Source organism: Mandrillus leucophaeus, unplaced genomic scaffold (assembly GCF_000951045.1).
Source record: "Mandrillus leucophaeus isolate KB7577 unplaced genomic scaffold, Mleu.le_1.0 Scaffold101, whole genome shotgun sequence".
NCBI classification, from domain to species: Eukaryota; Metazoa; Chordata; class Mammalia; order Primates; family Cercopithecidae; genus Mandrillus; species Mandrillus leucophaeus.
Window position 1 is genome coordinate 3,641,228 of NW_012098210.1, and position 21,491 is coordinate 3,662,718.

The window sequence follows — 21,491 nt, forward strand, 5'->3', positions numbered from 1 at the left end:
AGTTTTAACTTACTTTGTCCATTCTCCCTTTTCAGATCTTATTTCTTCTTCCAAGGCAACTATATCCGCTGTGAACTACTGCATATTAAACATTCAAAACATGTCTGTATCTAACCCAGTGATGGCTACAGCATTATAAAATAACTCCTAAGTGAATTGTGTGTGCAGCAATTCTCACGGCTGGGAGAATTTTTTTTCTCAATGTGTTAACCAGTCCTTTTTCTCCAACTGCATTCTACTTAAACTGTTACAGTATTGTGTGATCACTTTAAGGGCAGTAACCCTTCAATGAAAAGCATTATAAATGTTGAAGATTAGACCCCTGAGACCTAGCACTGAAGCCTGATCGCGGGTGCCAATTCCCTGAGAAGCTTTTCTAGATTCCCAAAGCCTGTCTCCCATCGCTAGGCACTCTCTGACTGGCTTGGGATGGGTTCCAGCAATGTTGTTTTTTAAAAGCTCCTCAGGTAATTTTGATGATGTACCAGGTTGGGGACCCCTTGCTCTATTCAGTTTGTGGCTTCTGGGTGCCAGTGAGAAACCGCTACCCCCAATTTTTGGGCAAAATTTTTTTTCAGCTTACATCAAGTTCTTTATGGACCTCAAAAAAATTAAAATATAACAAGGGAATTTACTTAGCTCAGAAAAGACAAGGGACACTATGGGTTGAAGGTGGGGGACTGTTTGACATTTGCCCCTTCCCAATGTAACTAATTAAGCTTCAAGTTGTAATGTGTTATATGGGCTGGAAGGCTTTGGTGGCTATATTTGGATCTCAGCTCCAACACCTTGGGCTGTTACAACCTTGGGATAAGTTCTTACCAGCTCTGACTCTCACTCTCCATCTGTAAATGGGAATAAGATGAATGGGGTAATTTATGGGTTTTTTTGTACCCTCTCTCTAGTTCCATTGTTTTGCCATTCTGCTCATGCACCAACGCCATGTGATCTTATTGTAGCTTTGCACTCTGACACCTGGCAGGTCAAGTGCACCCCGGATTATCTTCTCATAAAAGTTTTCTTCAGTCTTTTAAGTTTTGAGTATAATTTCATAATGTCTTTTAAAATCCCTTTTGAATTCTTTTTCAAATTTATTTATTTTTTAATTTGACAGATAAGATTATATGTATTGTGTACAAAATTAGAAAGAGAGCTTTTCCTCTAAGATCCGAAACAAGATAAGAATGCTCACACACACCAGTTCTATTCAACATATAGTACTGGAAGTTCTAGCCAGGACGGTTAGACAAGAGAAAGAAATAAAGAACATCCAAATTTGAAAGGAAAAAGTTAAATTGCTCCTATTTGGAGATCACATGATTTTATACTTATAAAACCATAGAGACTCCACCAGAAAACCATTAGAACTAATAAATTTAGTAAAGTTGCAGGATACAAAATTAACATACAAAATTCAGTAGTGTTTCTATATGCCAATAGTGAACTATCTGGAAAGAAATAAAAATAAAGTTCCATTTACAACAGCTACAAAATAAAATATTTCAGAATAAATTTAGCCAAGAAGGTGAAAGATCTCTACACTGAAAACTATAAAACACCAATGAAAGAAATTGAAGGAGACACAAATAGAAAGATAGAATGTGCTCATGGGGGAATAATTAATATTGTTAAAATGTCCATACTACCCAAAGTGGTCTACAGATTCAATAGAATCCCTATCAGAATACCAATGACATTCTTCACAGAAATAGAAAAAACAATCCTAAAATTCAGTGAAGGTGGCATCCTTGTCTCATTTCAGATCTAAGAGGAAAAGCTCTCAATTTTCACCATTAAGTATGATGTTAGCTGTGACCTTGTCATATGTGGCCTTTATTGTGTTGAGGTACAATCCTTCTATACCTAATTCATTGAGAGTTTTTATCATGAAAGAATGTTGAATTTTGTCATATGCTTTTTCTGCATCTATTGAAATGATAGTATGGTTATTGTCTCATTCTGTTACTGTGATGTATCACACTTATTGATTTGTGTATGTTGAACCATCCTTGCATCCCTGGGATGAGTCCCACTTTGTCATAGTAAATGATCTTTTTAATGAGCTATTGAATTTACTTTGCTAGAATTTTGTTAAGAATTTTTGCACCTATGTTCATCAGGGATATTGGCCTATACTGCCATTTTCTTGTATATTTTTGTGGGACTTTGACATCAGGATAATGCTGGTTTCTCCTGTTATTAATTTCTAGTTTTATACCATCATGCTTAGAAAAGAAACTTGATATGATTTCAGTCTAATTAAGTTTGTTAAGACTTGTTTTATGACCTAACATATGATCTATCCTGGAGAATGCTCCATGTGCTGTTGAGAAGAATGTGTGTTCTGCAGCTGTTGGATGGAATGTCCTGTATTTGTCTGTTTAGATCCATTTGGTTTAAGTGAAGTGTAAGTCTGATGCTTCGTTATTTATTTTCTTTCTAAATCACGTGTCCAAAAATCTAAGAGATCCAAAGCAAACAAGGGGTTATAAAATTACCTTTGAATGCTGACTGAAATTGTGTTTACTTTATGGATTATTTGCTGGTGACTTGGTATCTTTCAATACTGGTTTCCAGAACAAAAAAAGTTGTATGTCTTTCTCTTTTTCCAGTCTTCTTTTATGTCTCAGTAAAATTTTGTAGCTTTCCTACTATTTATTTTCAGGTTAAATCCTAGATATTTTCAATTTTTACTGCCATTGTGGATGAATGTTTTTCCCCATGAAATGTTTAACTACAACTGATTTAGGGACTCACTGAGTTTTGATTTGTTGATTTGAAAAACTACCACCCTGTTAAGCTCACATATTTATTCTAAGACATTTTTTGAGATTTTCCTGAATTTTCCAAGTAAAAAAATTATACCTAGATGAATTTATAGAACAACTTAATAGCATAAAAGCAATAGATTATTGTTCACCACATTAATGGGAATGCCTTTCCTCTTAAAATTATGATATTTTGGGCTTTGTGTTTGTGACAGCATTTCTTTATGATGGAAAGAGACTATCCTTCCAGTTCTATAGAAATGTTTTAAAAATAGCTTAAATTTTCAAAAATTTAGGAATGATACTGATTTTCATTGAAAACTTTTCAACATCTGAAGAAAATCTTTTTTTCTTCCTAACCTATTAATAGAGTTCCTAATTTTCAACCAGTCTTGTATTCCTAAAATAATCCATAGTGGTCATAATGTATTCTTCTTTTACTAAACAGTTAAAATAAGTTGGGTGCTATTTTTTTGGATTTTGGCACCTGTGTGAGAGGAGGGTGCCATAGCAGGGTGGCTAAGTGTGCCCACCTGCATACTAGCATTTGAATCTTGGCCCTTTATCCCATTGGCTCTAAATACTGCATCTCAGGTGAAGATGCCCAAATGTTTATCTCTACTGAGTTACAGATTCTTATAACAATTGCCTGAATTGGTACTCCCACTTGGATGTCTCATATATGTGGCAAAGTTTACATGTCCATACTGAAACTCTTGGTTTTCTTTCCCAAGCATGACCCTCCACTAGTTTGTCCTATTTCAGTAGATGGCATCACCGCCATCTCCCTGGTTATGGAAGCCCCAGACCCGGGCAACTCTCACTCCTCCATCCACTCAACCAGCAAGTCTTACTGGCTCTTTCTGTAAAATATGTCTCATTTATTCACAGCCTGCCAGCTGCATGGACTCCATCCCAGGCCACGCCACCATCTTCCTGCAGTAGTTTCTTAACTGGCCTCTCCATTCCCTTTCTTGTCCCACTAAATTTTCTTCTATTTAAGAAAAAATGTTTTGTAGACATGGGTTTTCGCCATGTTGCCCAGGCTGGTCTCGAACTCCTAGGCTCAAGCAATCCTCCTGTCTGAGCTTCCCAAAGTGCTAGGATTACAGGCTTGAGCTGAGCTTTAAAAAAAACAATTTTATGATGTTACTGTCCTACTAAGACCCTTTAATGGCTCCCCACTGCTTTCAGAAGAAGATAGACATTTCTCTCTGTGGCCCATGAGGCCCTCATGATCTGACCCTCACCACCTCCCTAGTCTCAGCAGTCCACCTGCCGCTGTCTCATGGGGCTCCACAGATTTGATCTCCTTTTTGTTCTTAAGCCCACCAAGCTAAGTATCTTATTCCAAACTGTGTCCTCAGCCCCTAGCACAATTCTTGACCCTTAGAATTCTGACACTTAAAGTATGTGTTAAGCTAATCAATAAATTATTGTGCCAGGCATGGTGGCACAATAATGTGTTGTGGGTCACCCATATATAGCTGTGGCTCACACTTATAATCCCAGCACTTTGGGAGGCTGAGGCATGCAGACTGGTTGAACCCAGGAGTTCGAGACCAGCCTGGGCAACATGGCGAGACCCTATCACTACTAAAAATACAAAAAAATAACCAGGCTTGGTGGTACATACCTGTGGTCCCAGCTACTCAGGAGGATCACTTGAGCCCATTGGGTGGAGGTTGCAGAGAGCTGAGATCATGCCACTATACTTTGGCCTGGGTGAGCCCCTGTCTAAAAAAAAAAAAAAAGGTTATGGTACTGTAAGTGTTATATTACAGTGTATAATTTTTGACAGTTTTTTTCTCCATTTCTTCTATGATTATTGGTCAGTTCTAGTCTTCTATTTTTTTTTAAGCTGACACATACTGGTTGGGCATCGTGGCTCACACCTGTAATCTCAGCACTTTGGGAGGCCAAGGTGGGAAGATCTCTTGAGCCCAGAAGTTTGAGACAAGCCTGGGCAACATAGCAAGACCCCATCTCTACCAGAAAAGAAACAACAACAACAAAAAGAAACTGGCACATACTAGTTATTCCATAAATATTTGTTAAATGAATTAATTCTAAAGTTGATTTTTATAATTTATATCTTAACAGAAAGACAATCCATTTCGGAAATATTTTTATTCATTAAGGAAAGTTGTATATAGTAATTTATTATCCTTTTAAAGCATTCTGTAAGGCTATTTCCCCTTTTAGAGATGTTTTCTAGGGATGTGTGTGTGTGTTGCATTTTCAAATAACTCTTAATTTTATTTAGAAATTCCACATTTTTCTGGGTTTTATTTATTAAATTCTATTTTCATCTCTATTATTAATTTATAACTATGACAGTTTATTTTGAAGTTTTCTGTTTTCTTCTTTTTGAGTTGAATAATCATTTACTTTATTTCACTTCTTCTATTCAGTTGTATTATCCACATTCCTCTGATAGCCATTTAGGTTCCAAATCCTCACATTTTTCAACTTCCTTAAAAAAATTTTTTTTGTGCTATCCTGATAAGCGTGAATGTTATATCATTTTTATTTCAGTTTTATTATATTCTTAATGATTTTGATTATCTTTTTCTATCCTTTTGGGTTTCTCTCTTAGGTAAATTATCAATTATATCTTTTGGCCATTTTTTCTGTTGGAATTACTGTCTCTTACTGCTCTGTTAGAATTCCTTGCAAGTTCTAGAAATGAATCCTCTGTTGATTTTAAGTCCCTTTTACCATTGTGTATTCTTTCTATTAACTTTGTCCAGAGTCAGCTTTATCGTGTTGAATAAGAATCTTTAAATTTTAATTTTTTTTAATTTTTAAGTTCAAGGGCACAAGTGCAGGTTTGTTACATAGGTAAACTTGTGTCATGGGGGTTTGTCATACAGATAATTTCATCACTCAGGTACTAAGCCTAGTACCCATTAGTTATTTTTCCTGATCCTCTCCGTCCCCCAACCCTCCGATAGGCCTTGGTGTGTATTGTTCCTCTCCATATGTCCATGTGTTCTCATCATTTAGCTCCCACTTATAAATGAGAACATGTAGAATTTGGTTTTCTATACCTGTGTCAGTTTGCTAAGGATAATGGCTTCCAGTTCCATACACATCCCTGCAAAGAACATGATCTCATTCTTTTCTGGGGCTGCATAGTATTCGATGACATATATGTACCACATTTTCATTATCCAGTCTATCATTGATGGGCATTTAGGTTGATTCCACGTCTTTGCTATTGTGGATAGTGTTGCAATGAACATATACATGTATGTGTCTTTGTAATAGAATGATTTATATTCCTTTGGATATATACCTAGTGATGAGATTGCTGGGTCAAATGGTATTTCCGTCTTTAGGTTTTTGACGATGTAATCAAATTCATCAATTATTAGACTTATAGTTTGTGCTTTTTGTTTTAAAAGTTCTTCCCCCATTCCTCCTTCAGGTCACAAAGATATTTGCCAATATTTTCCTCTTCTAGCGCCATACTTGTACCTTTCACATGTAAGTCTTGGATCCATCTAGAGTTCACTTTTGTATGTAGTTAGGGATCTAGTTTTCTTTTTCTTGTTTCCCAGAAGCATGAAACCTTCCTTCTGTACTGATTTGTGGTGCCCATGTCAGCACACATCAAGTCCCTGCTAAAGTGTATCTACGTGGGTTTCTCTCTCAACTTGCTTTTCTGTTTCCTTTGGTCTCTCCATCTATTCCTTAGTTTTACCGTCCAGTCTTCATCACTGTGGTTTTGTAGTGATTTCGTGTCTGCTTTGGCAGATTCCCTCCTCTTTACACTTTTTTTTTTTTTTAAGTTGACCTTGTTATTCATGGGCATTTTCTTCCGCATATAAGTTTACTGAACTTCTCAAAAAATCCACCTGGAATTTTAACTGGCATTTTATTGAAACTACCAGTACAGGCCAGCGTGGTGGCTCACGCCTGTAATCCCAGCACTTTGGGAGGCCGAGGCGGGCGGATCACCTGAGGTTGGGAGTTCAAGACCAGCCTGACCAACATGGAGAAACCCTGTCTCTACTAAAAATACAAAATGAGCCGGGTGTGGTGGTGCATGCCTGTAATCCCAGCTACTAGGGAGGCTGAGGCAGGAGAATCTCTCGAACCCAGGAGGCGGAGGTTGCAGTGAGCCGAGATCGTGCCATTGCACTCCAGCCTGTGCAACAAGAGCAAACTCCATCTCAAAAAAAAAAAAAAAAAAAAACGAAACTACCAGTACATTTGAGGATAATGGACATCTTTATAATAACTGAGTTATTGCAATCAAGACCATGGAATGCCTCTCCATTTTTTCAGATCATCTTCTATGTTCTCTGTATTAGAGTTAAAATTTTCACCCATCGGAAGTCTTTTCTTAGTTAAGTCAGTTCCTAGACACTTTACAGTTTGGTTGTTACTTTGAATATCTGTATTTTCTTCTGGTCAGTTATTAATAGTGTAGAAGAATGCTGTTGATTTTTGTAGGCTGACCTTCAGTCCCATAACCTTGCACTCTAGCGTTGGTTCTCATGTTACTCCTGTTATTCTGTTGGATTTTCTATGTGCATGATCACACTAATTGCAAATACTGTCAGCCAGAGCACTTTTCTTGCCATTCTTACACCTGTTACTTCTTTGCATATGGCCTTGGACAGCACTTTGAGTCCCATGACAATGGATGTCCCTGTTATGTTTCTGAGTGTATTCTCAGCGTTCTTCTTAGTAATAAACAGGTATTGACCATTACCATATACTTAATAGGATATCTTGAAATATGCCAGAGGACTAGGCCACTACCTGACTCGTGACAGAGAGTATCTTAGATGAATAGGCCTCCAGACATGCCAGTGTCCTTTCTCACCACCCATCTCCACTCCAGAGTTGTCTGGCCCCACCCACCTTCTGTGCCTGGTTCTTCTCCTCTGAGCTTCTCTCACTATGCCATGTCCTCGCCTGTTCAGGTGTATCTAAGAGCTCATAGATCCTTAACTCCTACAGCTTTAAATGAGGCTCGTTCAAAGCCCGACTCAGTGTCATTCCCTGCAGTCTCCTCTTCCTCCCATCTTGCCCATTTCAGGTAATATCTCCAGAGAGCCAGAGTCTACTGCAGTAGCTGGCACATAAAATAAATACTTGTTTAACTGAATTGAAAATGTTAGCTGGCCATTGTCAAAAATACTATTTTGTACATTTATAAATATGGTTCTCTTTGCGTATCTATTATAAATATTTAATATTTAGTTTGATTATTCCTTATGCTTTATAACATGTGTTTTCCCACTCATACATTTGTCCAGCATTTATTTTGCAAGTCTATGGGTCAAACACTGTGTCTAGGAACACTGCTGTGAACAAAACCAAACCCCTGCCCTCAAGGAGCCTGCACTCCCGTGGAGAATATGAACAATAAGCACACAATAAATAACATAATATCTCAAGTAGCTGTAACTGCTCCAGAGAATAATGAAACCGGGAAAGGGGGTGGGCTAGGGGTGCTATTTTAGGTAGAGTGATGGGAAGAGCCCCACTGAGCAAACTTGAGCCACATGAGTAGCTGGAAGAAAAGCCTTCTAGGCCCAGAGAACAGCAAGGGCAACAGCCCTGAGACAGGACGTGCTTGTCAGGTTTGAGGGGCAGTGGGAGGCCTGAACCAGGTCACATGGGGCCCAGCCAGCATGGCCACGACCTTGTGTTTTATCCAGAGTACAAAGGAGCCTCACTGAGGGACAAGGGAAGTGGCACGATGTGACCCGCATATTAAGAGGAGAGCACTCAAAGGCAGCCAGGGGAGGAGCAGGTAGGCTGGTTGGGAGGCTGTTGAAGGAATCAGATGAGAAGTGATGGAGGCACCAAATAAGATGGTCATGTTGGAAAATGTGAGAAGCTGAGGTGCTTAGGATTGATTTTCAAGGTAGAGCTGCTGAGATTTGCTGATAGATCCAGTGTATGCTGTGAGAGAGAAAATTCAGTCACTCTAGAGCTTTGGCTGGATTTGTCACCCATTGGAGTGAATGGAGAAGGTGCTGACATAAAAACCCCTTAGACTGAACGTTACTGACTGAGGGGATGGTGCCCTAGTTTGATTTCCTGGGGTGTGTGAGTAGCAGGGAGGCCAAGAGCTGGGCCTCATGAGATCATGGGACCTACATCAAGGAAGCAGGCCTGCAAAGAACCTGCCCCACAGACCCCCACCTAAAAGAGCCTCCAAAAACCCTAACTGGCATGACCAACTCTGCTTGTAACTTTCAAATATATTTTGATTTGCTTATGACCACCAAGGCAAAACTTCCCATTTCAATAATGTTAGTAGAAACATAAACAGAATGGTAATTTATTTATTTGATAATTCTTTTTGTGAATATTATCCAATTCAGTCATTAGCTCTGAAGGAGATGAAAAATAATTTTCTAATTTTTAAAAGAATTTGCAGCTAATTGGGTGATAGTTAAAGGTAAGGGGTTTCTGAGTTCACAAAAATGTTCTAAAATTGACAACAGTTATGGTTGCACATTTCATTAAATGTTCTAAAAACCATTGAACTGTACATGGTACATGATGGATTATATGGTATGTGAATTATATCTGAACAAGCTAGGTATTGTTTTTTTAAAAAATAAAAATAAAAAAGGAGAAAGAGGGAAAAATATTGCAGATCATCCCAGCACTGAGGACAAGACTAACTTCAGTGTTACAGTATATGCCATTTACAGTATATGCCATTTTAGGTTTTACGGCACACAGTGATGATTTGGAGCCTATGATTTGACCTAGGGTACAGCAGGTACTATTTAGCAATCATTTTACTATTGTCATAGGTCTCTGCTCTGGGAGCTAAGTATCCAGGGTAAATGAGATCTTTAATTTGAAAAGAGATTTTTAATTTGATGAATATACATTCTCCAAAGGGTCATAAACTGTCATTCTGGATGTTTGATTTGTTTGTTGTTTTAGTACAAAAATTAGAAGAAAATAAATCGCTCATAAAATATTAAATAATGAACTAAAATTCATTCATCAAGTCCATAACTTAGGGTCAGATTTGTCCTTGGAGCAGGAGAAAGAGTTGTGTTCACGCTTTTCTTACCTTTGCTTTTGTCCTAAGTGCTTCAGAGAAGTACAGGGCGGGAACAGCATTTCACTTGAGCAGCTGATGCCATTGCTATGCACTCATTCATTATGCACCAAACATTTAGTAGTTTCAACATAAATATGGGACTCTGATATTCTCCTCTTCATTTTACAGAACAGTCATCATGGCGAACCTTGGCTGCTGGATGCTGGTTCTCTTTGTGGCCACATGGAGTGACCTGGGCCTCTGCAAGAAGCGCCCAAAGCCTGGAGGATGGAACACTGGAGGCAGCCGATACCCGGGGCAGGGCAGCCCTGGAGGCAACCGCTACCCACCCCAGGGTGGTGGTGGCTGGGGGCAGCCTCATGGTGGTGGCTGGGGGCAACCCCATGGTGGTGGCTGGGGACAGCCTCATGGTGGCGGCTGGGGACAGCCTCATGGTGGCGGCTGGGGACAGCCTCATGGTGGTGGCTGGGGTCAAGGAGGTGGCACCCACAATCAGTGGCACAAGCCCAATAAGCCAAAAACCAGCATGAAGCACATGGCTGGTGCTGCAGCAGCTGGGGCAGTGGTGGGGGGCCTTGGCGGCTACATGCTGGGAAGTGCCATGAGCAGGCCCCTCATACATTTTGGCAATGAATATGAGGACCGTTACTATCGTGAAAACATGTACCGTTACCCCAACCAAGTGTACTACAGGCCTGTGGATCAGTACAGCAACCAGAACAACTTTGTGCACGACTGCGTCAATATCACGATTAAGCAGCACACAGTCACCACCACTACCAAAGGGGAGAACTTCACCGAGACCGACGTTAAGATGATGGAGCGTGTGGTTGAGCAGATGTGTATCACCCAGTACGAGAAGGAATCACAGGCCTATTATCAGAGAGGATCGAGCATGGTCCTCTTCTCCTCCCCGCCTGTGATCCTCCTGATTTCTTTCCTCATCTTCCTGATAGTGGGATGAGGAAGGTCTTCCTATTTTCACCATCTTTCTAATCTTTTTCCAGGTTGAGGGAGGGAGTATCCATCTGCAGCCCTTTTAGTGGTGGTGTCTCATTCTTGCTTCTCTCTTTGTCCCTGATAGGCTAATCAATACCCTTGGCACTGATGGGCACTGGAAAATATAGAGTAGACCTGAGATGCTAGTCAAGCCCCCTTTGATTGAGTTCATCATGGGCCGTTGCTAATGCCGGGCCAGTAAAAGTATAACAGCAAATAACCATTGGTTAATCTGGACTTATTTTTGGACTTAGTGCAGCAGGTTGAGGCTAAAACAAATCTCAGAACAGTCTCAAATACCTTTGCCTGGATACCTCTGGCTCCTTCAGCGGCTAGAGCTCAGTATACTAATGCCCTGTCTTAGCAGAGATTTCATAGCTATTTAGAGATATTTTCCATTTTAAGAAAACCCAGCAACATTTCTGCCAAGTTTGTTAGGAGGCTGCATGATACTCATTCAAAAAAAAATCCTAGAAATTGTTAGCTCTCGGGACACCGGCTTGGCCTACTGGAGCATGAGCTCTGTATCTACGGAGAACTGGGGCAATGTTTTACTTTTCACAGTAAGGGCTACACAGCAGCTGTTCATCAAGAGTAAATATCGGTACAACACTAAACCTCTGGCTAGAGGACATATTCACAGTGAACATAACTGTAACATATTTGAAAGGCTTCTGGGACTTAAAATCTAATGTTTGGGAATGATGCCGTTGGAGGCAACCTCCCGTTTTTGTTTAAAGGACCTATGCGTGGCATTCCTTTCTTTAAACTATAGGTAATTAAGGCAGCAGAAAAGTAAATTGCCTTCTAGACACTGAAGGCAAATCTCCTTTGTCCATTTACCTAGAAACCAGAATGATTTTGACATACCGGAGAGCTGCAGTTGTGAAAGCACCATCATCATAGAGGATGATGTAATTAAGAAAATGGTCAGTGTGCAAAGAAAAGAACTGCTTGCATTTCTTTATTTCTGTCTCATAATTGTCAAAAACCAGAATTAGGTCAAGTTCATAGCTTCTGTAATTGGCTTTTGAATCAAAGAATAGGGAGACAATCTAAAAAATATCTTACGTTGGAGATGACAGAAATATGATTGATTTGAAGTGGAAAAAGAAATTCTGTTAACATTAATTAAAGTAAAATTATTCCCTGAATTGTTTGATATTGTCACCTAGCAGATATGTATTACTTTTCTGCATTGGCTTGCACTTTGTGAGTATTCTATGTAAAAATATATATGTATATAAAATATATATTGCATAGGACAGATTTAGGAGTTTTGTTTAGAGCAGTTAACATCTGAACATCTGAAGTGTCTAATGCATTAACTTTTGTAAGGTACTGAATACTTAATATGTGGGAAACCCTTTTGCGTGGTCCTTAGGCTTACAATGTGCACTGAATCGTTTTGTATAAGAATCCAAAGTGGACACCATTAACAGGTCTTTGAAATATGCATGTAATTTATATTTTCTATATTTGTAACTTTGCATGTTCTTGTTTTGTTGTATAAAAAATTTATAAGTGTTTAATATCTGACTGAAATTAAACAGGAGCGAAGATGAGCACCACCTCCCATGTCTGCAGTTGTATTTCCTGGTGCTTACCCTGTGCTGGGAACCATTTTGGGGGTTAATCTGAGCCAAGTGGCACTTTCAGTTCTCCCTTCTCAAGTGATGGCTGATGGTTCATGCACCTCCCCCTGCTCCTGCCCTTGTCCTCACTTCCCTGTCACCTACTAGTTCATCCCTGCTGCTTTTGCATTTTCTCCACAAGTATCTATGTGGGCTTAGCCCTGGTAAACAGCAAAGGCGCTATTGCAGCAGGAGGAACAGTCTAGGAGCTTTTATCAGTCCTGGATTTAGAAATAGATTTTCTTGATTAAAATGAAAATTAACAAGCTCTAAAGAACTGTTGACCCTTGAACAACACAGGGATTAGAGGCACTGACCTGCTGCACAATCAAAAATCTGCATAGAAGTTTTTTTGGGTTTTTTTTGTTTTTTTTTGTTTTTTTTGTTTTTTTGAGAGGAGTCTTGCTCTGTCGCCCAGGCTGGAGTACAGTGGCGCAATCTTGGCTCACCGCAACCTCCGCCTCCCAGGTTCAGGCGATTCTCCTGCCTCAGCCTCCTGAGTAGCTGGGACTACAGGCACCTGCCACCATGCCTGGCTAATTTTTGTATTTTTAATAGAGACGGAGTTTCACCATGTTGGCCAGGCTGGTATCAAACTAGGCCTCAAGTGATCCGCTCACCTCAGCCACCCAAAGTGCTAGGATTACCAGCATGAGCCACCGCACCCGGCCTGCATAGAACGTTTAACTCCCCTAAAACTTAATTGCTAATAGACTAATTGCCTGCTGTTGGCCAGAAGCCTTACCAACAACGTAAAGAGTTGGTTAACACATATTTCATATGTCACATATACTGTATTCTCACAATAGAGTAAGTCAGAGAAAATGTTATTGAAACAATGAGGAAGGAAAAATATTTTTACTATTCACTGACTGGAGGTGGTTCATCATAAAGGTCTTCATCCTTATCAACCTCACATTGAGGAAGGCTGAGGAGGAAGGGGAGGGGTTGGTCTTGCTGTCTCATGGGTGGCAGAGGCAGAAGAAAATCTGTGTCTCGTGGACTCAGTTCCAACCCATGGTGTTCAAGGGTCACCTGAACCTGCTTTATACACCCCAAATCAGGCCCTAAAATAGTCTCAGGTCCTGTGAGCCCTAGTGACACAGTCTCTTCAGATTCAACACCTTTGATCTGAAAGGTGACTTTGATTGGTCATAATCTTCCAACTCATTTTCTACACGTTTTGACGCACCAGCGCTGTGATGCTCTTGGTTATCCTTGGCTGAAGTTTTCTTCTGCAACTAATTTGCTAAAGGCAGGGGGTAATCAGAAGTGACAGTGGTTGAAATCACAGGCCAATATCTTAGCAAATGTTTGTGTTGTAAATGGGGGAGTGCCTCTGGTGGGGTCTTCAAGGATCACTCCAGCCTGGCTAGGGAAACTCTAGGGGAGGGGCACTTGAAATTATTGTACTCACAGGTCCTAGAGAGGGAGGCATGCCATGCCAAGCAGGGGGTCGGATTGGAGGAGTGCCCAGGAATTGGGAGCAACTCAGCATGTATGAGAGAGAAAGAGAGACAACTGCTGGGTAAGTGCCTTTACTGGGAGCCAGCGTGGAGGACACAAGCACAAGGTGGAGGGGGATCTCACTGGTGTGCTTGAATGTCACTAAGTCACAGTCAGGAGAAGACAAGAAGTGGAACCTGTGGCAGGGACCAGCCTTATTACACTGGCACTTGGTTACCTGGACAGGGTGCCCACTGCTTGTTTGTAGGATGTCAAGGCATCAGGAAAATATGAAGTTTTTAAAAATTTACAATACGATGTTAACCTCCTGCAGTGATCAGAGGATCAGCTTTGTATTAAAGATGAAAAGATACCAATCAACTCCTTGAAACCTCATCACCCACAAAACTACTAAAACAGAATGACAAATACAATTCTCGGCCAGGCACAGTTGCTCACGCCTGTAATCCCTGCACTTTGGGAGGCCGAGGCAGGCAGATCACTTGAGGTCAGGAGTTCAAGACCAGCCTGGCCAACACAGTAAAACTCCCATCCCTGCTAAAGATACAAAAAATTAGCTGGGAGTGGTGGCACACACCTGTAATCTCAGCTATTCAGGAGGCTGAGGCAGGAGAATCGCTTGAAACCAGAAGACAGAAGCTGCAGTGAGCCGAGATCACGCCGTTGCACTCCAGCCTGGCAATAAGAGCGAAACTCTGTCTCAAAAAAATAAAATAAAATAAACTTTTCTTTACCTGTCTATAATAATTTCTCAAAACGAGTCAACTGAGGAGACTTAAAATGTTCAAAGCATAGCTATTTGTAGGACCAAAGTGAATAATATCCACCTGTATCTTTCCCAGGCCTCATGTTTTCTTTCTGTTATTTCAAACTTGTGTGAGTTATGCAAAAGGAATTTTTACTATAAGAGAAGAGAAAACCATTTTAAAATGACCAGCATAAGCATAATTGAGTTCAATGCCCCAGAAAGTGTTCTTCGGAGAACAGCCAGGCACTGCCTTTGTTTTTCCCCCTCCCCAACTGGGGTCAAGACCAAAAGCGGTCTGTGTTTGGAGGGAAATCTGGGGCTGTACAGCTTCCCACTCTAAGTGGAGCTTTAATCCCGGCCAGAACCTGAGCTTCCCCAGGCAAAGCCTGACCTTGCCTACTGATCTAAGCATTCTGTGCTTCATTTTCACCCAAGAAAGGTGACTTCCTCCCGGCTAGGGAACTCCTCCCCTAGGACTCAGCTCATCCTGAGCTAATAACCACGTATGTCCATCATTTGTTCCATCCTTTGAGTCCCACCCATGTTCTTCAGGAAAGCTGCAGCTGGTCCACGTGCCTTGCCTGTGCTTCTGTCGAACTGCCCCTCCCTTCTCTGCCTGCAGCAGGGCTCCTGGAACTTGAATGTGCACTTGAATCTGCAGGTCGTGACTGGAGGTCTGTGTTTCTAACATGCTGCTGGGTGACGCTTTGCCGGTCCTGTGCTTGGCATTGTAGCAAGGCTCTGGGGTTTCCCACACTGGAGTCTGCATCAGAAACCTCTGGAGGCCTTGTTAAACACAGATGGCTGAACCCTGTCCCCAGAGTTTCTGGTTCCCTAGTACCAGGGTGGGGCCTGAGAATTTGCGTTTCTAACAAATTCCCAGGTGATACTGATGCTGCTGGTGCAGAGAGGACACATGGAAACCACTGCTCAGCAGGAAGATGCAAAAGAAGCAGAAGCCGCCCCAACCTTGAAATACTCACAAAGCTGCTGTGGAGACCAAAAGACACCTGCCGGGGGAATAAGAGCCTGGGGATCCTGACTGGGAGGAGGAGAGAGCTAGGAGCTCTAGGGGTGAATGCCAATGGAGGTGCAAGGAGGTGACTAACTCCTGCTGTCTGAAAATGGTGAAGCACAGCCGAGGCCTGAAGCCCACCCTTAGTGACAGATTTAGTTAAACTTGGAAATGGTGCCCAGTCACTTGAGAACGGCACTTCTCAGACTCAGATGTACACAGGAACCACCTGAGGAGCATATGAAAATGTGGGTTCTGAGGCCATAGCTCTGAGGTGGGCTTGGAGATTCTGCAGCTCTAGAAGCTTCCAGGTGATGCAATGCTGCTGGTGCAAGGACCGCTCTCTGAGAAACAAGGACCTAGAGGTCCAGGTCATCTTGGAGAGCTCTTCTAACCCTGGCCAAGAGCTTCGGGAAGCGCTGGGGCTCAGGCACCCGGCAGGGGAGTCTTCCCTTTCCTTGTTTGAACTCTCAGTGCTGCCTCTCACACACAATTCTGGACCCAGACAACAGGATTAGCGCAGGAGCTTATTTCAGAACTAAAGATAGTTGACTGCTCCTGGGGGAGGAAGGGCTCTCTCTCAGGAAGTCTCAAACGCCCTGCTGCAAAATTTTCACCCTCAGGATCCCCAATTTCCCTGAACCTTAACAGACTCGCTTGTTCTGTAGAAATTGCCTATATTTCAAAGATAAAAGGACTAGAAAGGTAGCCTTTTCACCTATATGGCTTCTCTTTTCTTTCTTTTTTTTTTTCTTTTGAGAGAGGATCTCGCTATATTGCCCAGGCTGGTCTCAAATTCCTGAGCTCAAGCAATCCTCCCATCTCAGCCTCCCAAGTGGCTGAGATGACAGGCACGTGCCACTGTGTCTTGCCCTATGTGGCTTCTCCAAGGTGAATATGGGCCTTGTGGGGCTCCAGGTGGCACATGTAAGGTGTGTATAGTAGTTTCATGTTCAGACTTAAAAGAAACTCAAAATTATGCTGAGGAATTCTTAGGGGCAGCCCCCTCCAAAATCAAAGACCTGTGGGGCGAAGCCCCAGCATCCTGCCCCGGTGAGCTGCGGCTGGCTCCAACAGCTGCTGCTCCTTGGTCTCTCATCTCCTGAAGCTTTGACAGGCCAGCTGGGGTAGCGAGTTAGCCTCTGAGGCCTGTCCTGTCCTATGCGGCCCCAGGCAGTGCTGCTCCCTGTGCCTGAGACACTGGCTTCTCCACATAGACCCCACATTCACACACTCCCCATGCTTCTCACAATGAAGATGCCATCGTCTGAGTCACTGTGTTCCCCTGCACAGACTGGGTCAGGGCCCACCACTCACCTTAGGATCACCAGCGGTGCCTACCTCATAGTGCCCATGGCAGAGCAAATCACAATGTTTCCATTCTGGATATAGCTCCTAAAGTCCAGCCACCACATCCCTAAGTCTGGCACAAAGTGAAGAGTTTCATGATCAACCAACTTGGTTTAGTTTGGCTCAGACCTAGGAAGATCCAAAACTTTACACCGGATCATGTTCCTCCCACACACAAATACACTGCAAACACACCTGGTATGGAGTTATGCTGATTAGAAGTTAATTAACATAAAGCCGGGAGTGTTGGCTGTAATTCAGTGGGTGCTACAGAAAGACTGGCAAGGTCCCCTTCCTGCATGTTGCCCAATTCCAAATGCTGGGCGTGCCCACCACCCTGCATACAGCAGCTACCCACACATGGAATGTGTCCACTCAGGTTTCTTCATGGCCGAGACTCACCTTCCTGAGGCCCCAAGTCCAAGGTCAGGCGAAGCACCGCAGAGAGTATCAGAGGATCTCAAAGGCCCAAGTCATTCCAGCTGGGTACCCACTGGCCTCGCCCACTGTCCGGACTCACAGACTGGAGAATACAATGAGAAGCCTATAATTTTGATTTTCTTCTTTTCCCTGAATGACTCTGAGTCTCCTTTTACCCCAACCCCTGGAAGAGGCCTTTTCTCACCAGCCAATCTGAAGACCTCTTTCTCTACACTGCCTTTCAGTGAAGGAATGACAAGTGCTGGGGTTGCTATTTCTATCACACAGATAGCAAGACATTTATTGCGGACCAGACTCATCCCAAAGGAAGGTTTCCAGTCTCCAATGAGGGTCATCCAGCACAGCTGTTTCTTGAAGAAACAGCTCTGGACCTTTGATGAACAGAAAAAAGAACGAAGGAATGATTCCACGTGTGATCAGGCCCAGATCCCCCACATAAAGTCTGTCGAAGGCCATTCTTAGCTTGAGAATTTTAAGAGTAAGATTTTTCTCTGCCTCCCAAGGAAAAGGTCCATTGTGGTTCTGTTACACATTTGATTTCTTTTTTTTGAGACAGGGTCTCACTCCGTCACTCCAGCCGGGGTGCAGTGGCACAATCATAGCTCGCTGCAGCCTTGACCTCCCCCTTTTCAAGCGATCCTCCCACCTCAGCCTTCCAAGTAGCTGGGACCACAAGCATGTGTCACCATGCCAGGCTATTTTTTAAACATTTTTTGTAGAGATGGGGTCTCACCACGTTTCCCAGGTCTCGAACTCCTGGGCTCAAGTGGTCCTCCCACCTTGGCCTCCCAAAGTGCTAGGATTACAGGCAGAAGCCACCACGCCCGGCCCACATTTGATTTTGACCAGCCACATTCGAGCTTCCACATTCGCCCAGGCTGCCAGGAGGTGGAGATGAATCCAACAAACAAACCGGGCTGTTTGGCTCTGTACCACCAAGTTATGGAAAATGCGAGGAAAAAAAAACACCATCTTGCTCCTGACGTAATCACCCTAAAGAGTAAGTAATTGGACAACAAAAATGTTGTTTAAGTAGGCTTCTCCCAGTTCCCAAAAGTAAAACCACAATATAAAATGGCAGAGTATTTGCATTCTCCAAGCTGAGGGGCAACCTTCATTATAAAACCACACAGACCAGACAATATTATTCAGTAATAAAAAGGTATAAAGGACCGTTACATGCTACTACATGGATGAACCCTGAAAACATTACACTGAGTGAAAGAAACCAGTCACAAAAGACCACACACGAGGAGGTTTCATTTATATAAAATGTCCAGAAAGGGCAAATCTGTAGAAGCAAACCGTGGATTAGTGGTTTCTAGGGGTAGGAGGGAGGTGGAGGATGGGAACTGACTCCTAATGGGTACAGGGTTTCTGTCTGGTGTGAGTCTGGTGTGATAAAATGTGCTGGAATTAAATGGTAGCAATCAGTGAATAACTTCCTGTCTGTACCAAATATCCCTGAGTGTACACCTTGAAGTGGTGAATCTCATGTTACGCGAATTACCCCAATGGGGCTATTTTTTAATTTTAATTTTTGTTTTTGTTTATTCATTTATTTTGAGACAGAGTCTCACCCAGGCTTGAGTGCAGTGGCGTGATCTTGGCTCACTGCAACCTCTGCCTCCCAGGTTCAAGCAATTCTTCTGTCTAAGCCTCCTGAGTAGTTCGGATTACAGGCTCGCGCCACCACCCCTGGCTAATTTTTGTATTTTTAGTAGAGATGGGTTTTCACCATGTTGGTCAGGCTGGTCTCAAACTCCTGACTTCCAGGGATCCACCAGCCTCGGCCTCCCAAAGTGTTAGGATTATAGGTGTGAGCCCCAGCGCCTGGCTGATGATGCTTTTTTTTTTTTTTAAGCACAGAATTACCTACCTAAGCACAGAGGTGACGAGAGGGTAGGGGGAGGGTTAGGCAGTTGATTGAGGTTTAATCTGTTGTAATAACATTTCTGCCCGCTTGCTTTTCTCACGAGTGTTCCAGAAAACAGTATATAGAGAAGCACAAATAGCTTTAGGTCTAGCACATTTCTAGACACTTGGTCCTAAGACTGTTTTGGTTACAAAATCGAAGTTTAAATCAATGAAGGCTGAAAAATGAAATATGAGATTCTTGACCCTTAAGAAGGTAAGAAAAGTGAAAAAGAACACAGTAATGTTTAATTATGGAGCAGCTGAGTTTAAAACCTGCTTGCCCCTGCTGTGATATGTAATACTTACAAGGCCTGCTGGTATCAAGAGCTGATGGGATCGTTACCAGGAGAATAGGCCCTTTGCCCATATGCGGCAGAAATGTGGTCCACTTTATTCTATCTAAAGTACTAAAATTTCCTCAAGAAAAAACTCTGGACCATTGGTGAACTAATAAATGCTCAGGGGTCTGGGAAGTGGTTTCATGCACCTGTTTTTGTGACAAGTTTAGTACTGCCTTTTCTACTAGGTTATAAATTACTTCTCATATAGACTATTTCTTTTTTTTATTTTTTGTTATTTTACTTTAAGTTCTGGGATACGTGTGCAGAATGTGTAGGTTTTACATAGGTATACATGTGCCATGTATACCTACCAACCTGTCATCTAGGTTTTAAGCCCCACATGTATTTGGTATTTGTCCTAATGCTCTCCCTCCCCTTGCCCCCCATCCACAAATAGGCCCTGGTGTGTGATGTCCCCCTCCCTGTGTCCATGTGTTCTCATTGTTCAACTCCCACTTATGAGTGAGAACATGCAGTGTTTGGTTTTCTGTTCCTGTGTTAGTTTGCTGAGACTGATGGCTTCCAGCTTCATTCGTGTCCCTGCAAAGGACATGATCTCATTCTTCTTTATGGCTGCATAGTATTCCATGGTGTATATATGCCACATTTTCTTTATCCAGTCTACTTCTTATGTAGACTATTTCCACGCCTTTCATTCACCTGGTGGAAAGTCTATCCTTTTTCCTAAAGACGGCATTTCTCCTGACATCTCCGTCTGCCCAGCTGTTCCTTCTCCACCTCACAGGAAAGTTATGCTGATGAGTAAGGACACACCCTTGTCACACACTGAGCTGTTTTGGCAAGACTAGGTGGTGTGAATACCAGGCCTTGTGACGGGGCGGGGGGCCTTGCTGGAGCATCAGCTTCTTCACTGCCCACGTTGCCTCTCTGCCTTACTCACTTGACCTACTTGCTATGTTCAGAGGCCTTGCTCGATCCTGTAAGACCCAGATGTCCCTTCTGAGTCATCGTGTGGCATTTGGCCTTGTCTTCCCTGACCTGCATTTATACCCAGTCCTCCTTCCCTGTGTGTCATCACATACCTGCGTGGCACTTCCAGATGGAGTCGGGAGAGCAGAGAAGATGGAAGTGAGGCATTGGTTCGTGTCCAGTTGGAAAACCAGCAATGTTTCCATGTGGCAGCTACCGTGGAGGGAAGAGAACAACCAGTCAACCCTTCAAATCAAGGACCTCCATGGTGGAGGTGGGCGTGGTCTACGAAGATGCTTGCCCCTGTGCTGAAGGGATCACTCCCCTCCTGCCCCACAGTAATTGCCATTATCCGCAGATGGAAAGGTGAATGCATGGTTGAGCAAATGTTAGCTCTATTCCTCCTTTTCCTGGACCACAAAGCTAAGCTGGATAGAAAAGCTTGCAGGGCAGAAACAGTTGTAAAACAAATCCATTGGGACACCCTAGATGTGCGCTGTTCCCATTCTGTTCCTTCCTCCCCACCCCACTCTCTTTGGCAAGCCAGTCCTCCACGGGGGCACCTGCAATGAGTTACTCCCCACTGCACAGCCTCACTTGTCTCCAAGAACTAACCTCATCATTCAGACTCATCATGAATCCATACCTTAAAGTCTCTTGAGCCACCTCTAGGGTGCTTACAATCCTCTGCTTATGTTGTTCCCTCCACCTAGAATGTCTTTCCCGATCCCTATCTCCAGCTGGCAAACTCTTAATGTATACATCAAGACCCAGCTGAGGCCAGGCATGGTAGCTCACATCTGTAATCCCAGCACTTTGGGATGCTG

General features: G+C 42.7%; 1 protein-coding gene across 7 annotated transcripts; it reads left to right on the forward strand.

Annotated features, from left to right (window-relative positions):
- The first annotated feature begins 413 nt into the window (after positions 1–413).
- PRNP (prion protein) lies at positions 414–12,392 on the forward strand. Of its 7 annotated transcripts, none has more exons than XM_011975198.1 (2): positions 414–467; positions 9,991–12,392. In XM_011975198.1, exon 2 carries the CDS (start codon positions 10,001–10,003, stop codon positions 10,784–10,786), a length of 786 nt encoding a protein of 261 aa, XP_011830588.1. In that variant the 5' UTR covers positions 414–467; positions 9,991–10,000; the 3' UTR covers positions 10,787–12,392. The 7 variants fall into 7 exon arrangements, with proteins under 7 accessions (XP_011830588.1, XP_011830610.1, XP_011830619.1 ...); XM_011975220.1 differs by lacking the exon at positions 414–467 and having other exon boundaries at positions 9,971–10,674; positions 10,907–12,392; XM_011975229.1 differs by lacking the exon at positions 414–467 and having other exon boundaries at positions 9,971–10,353; positions 10,429–12,392.
- Positions 12,393–21,491: the final 9,099 nt, after the last annotated feature.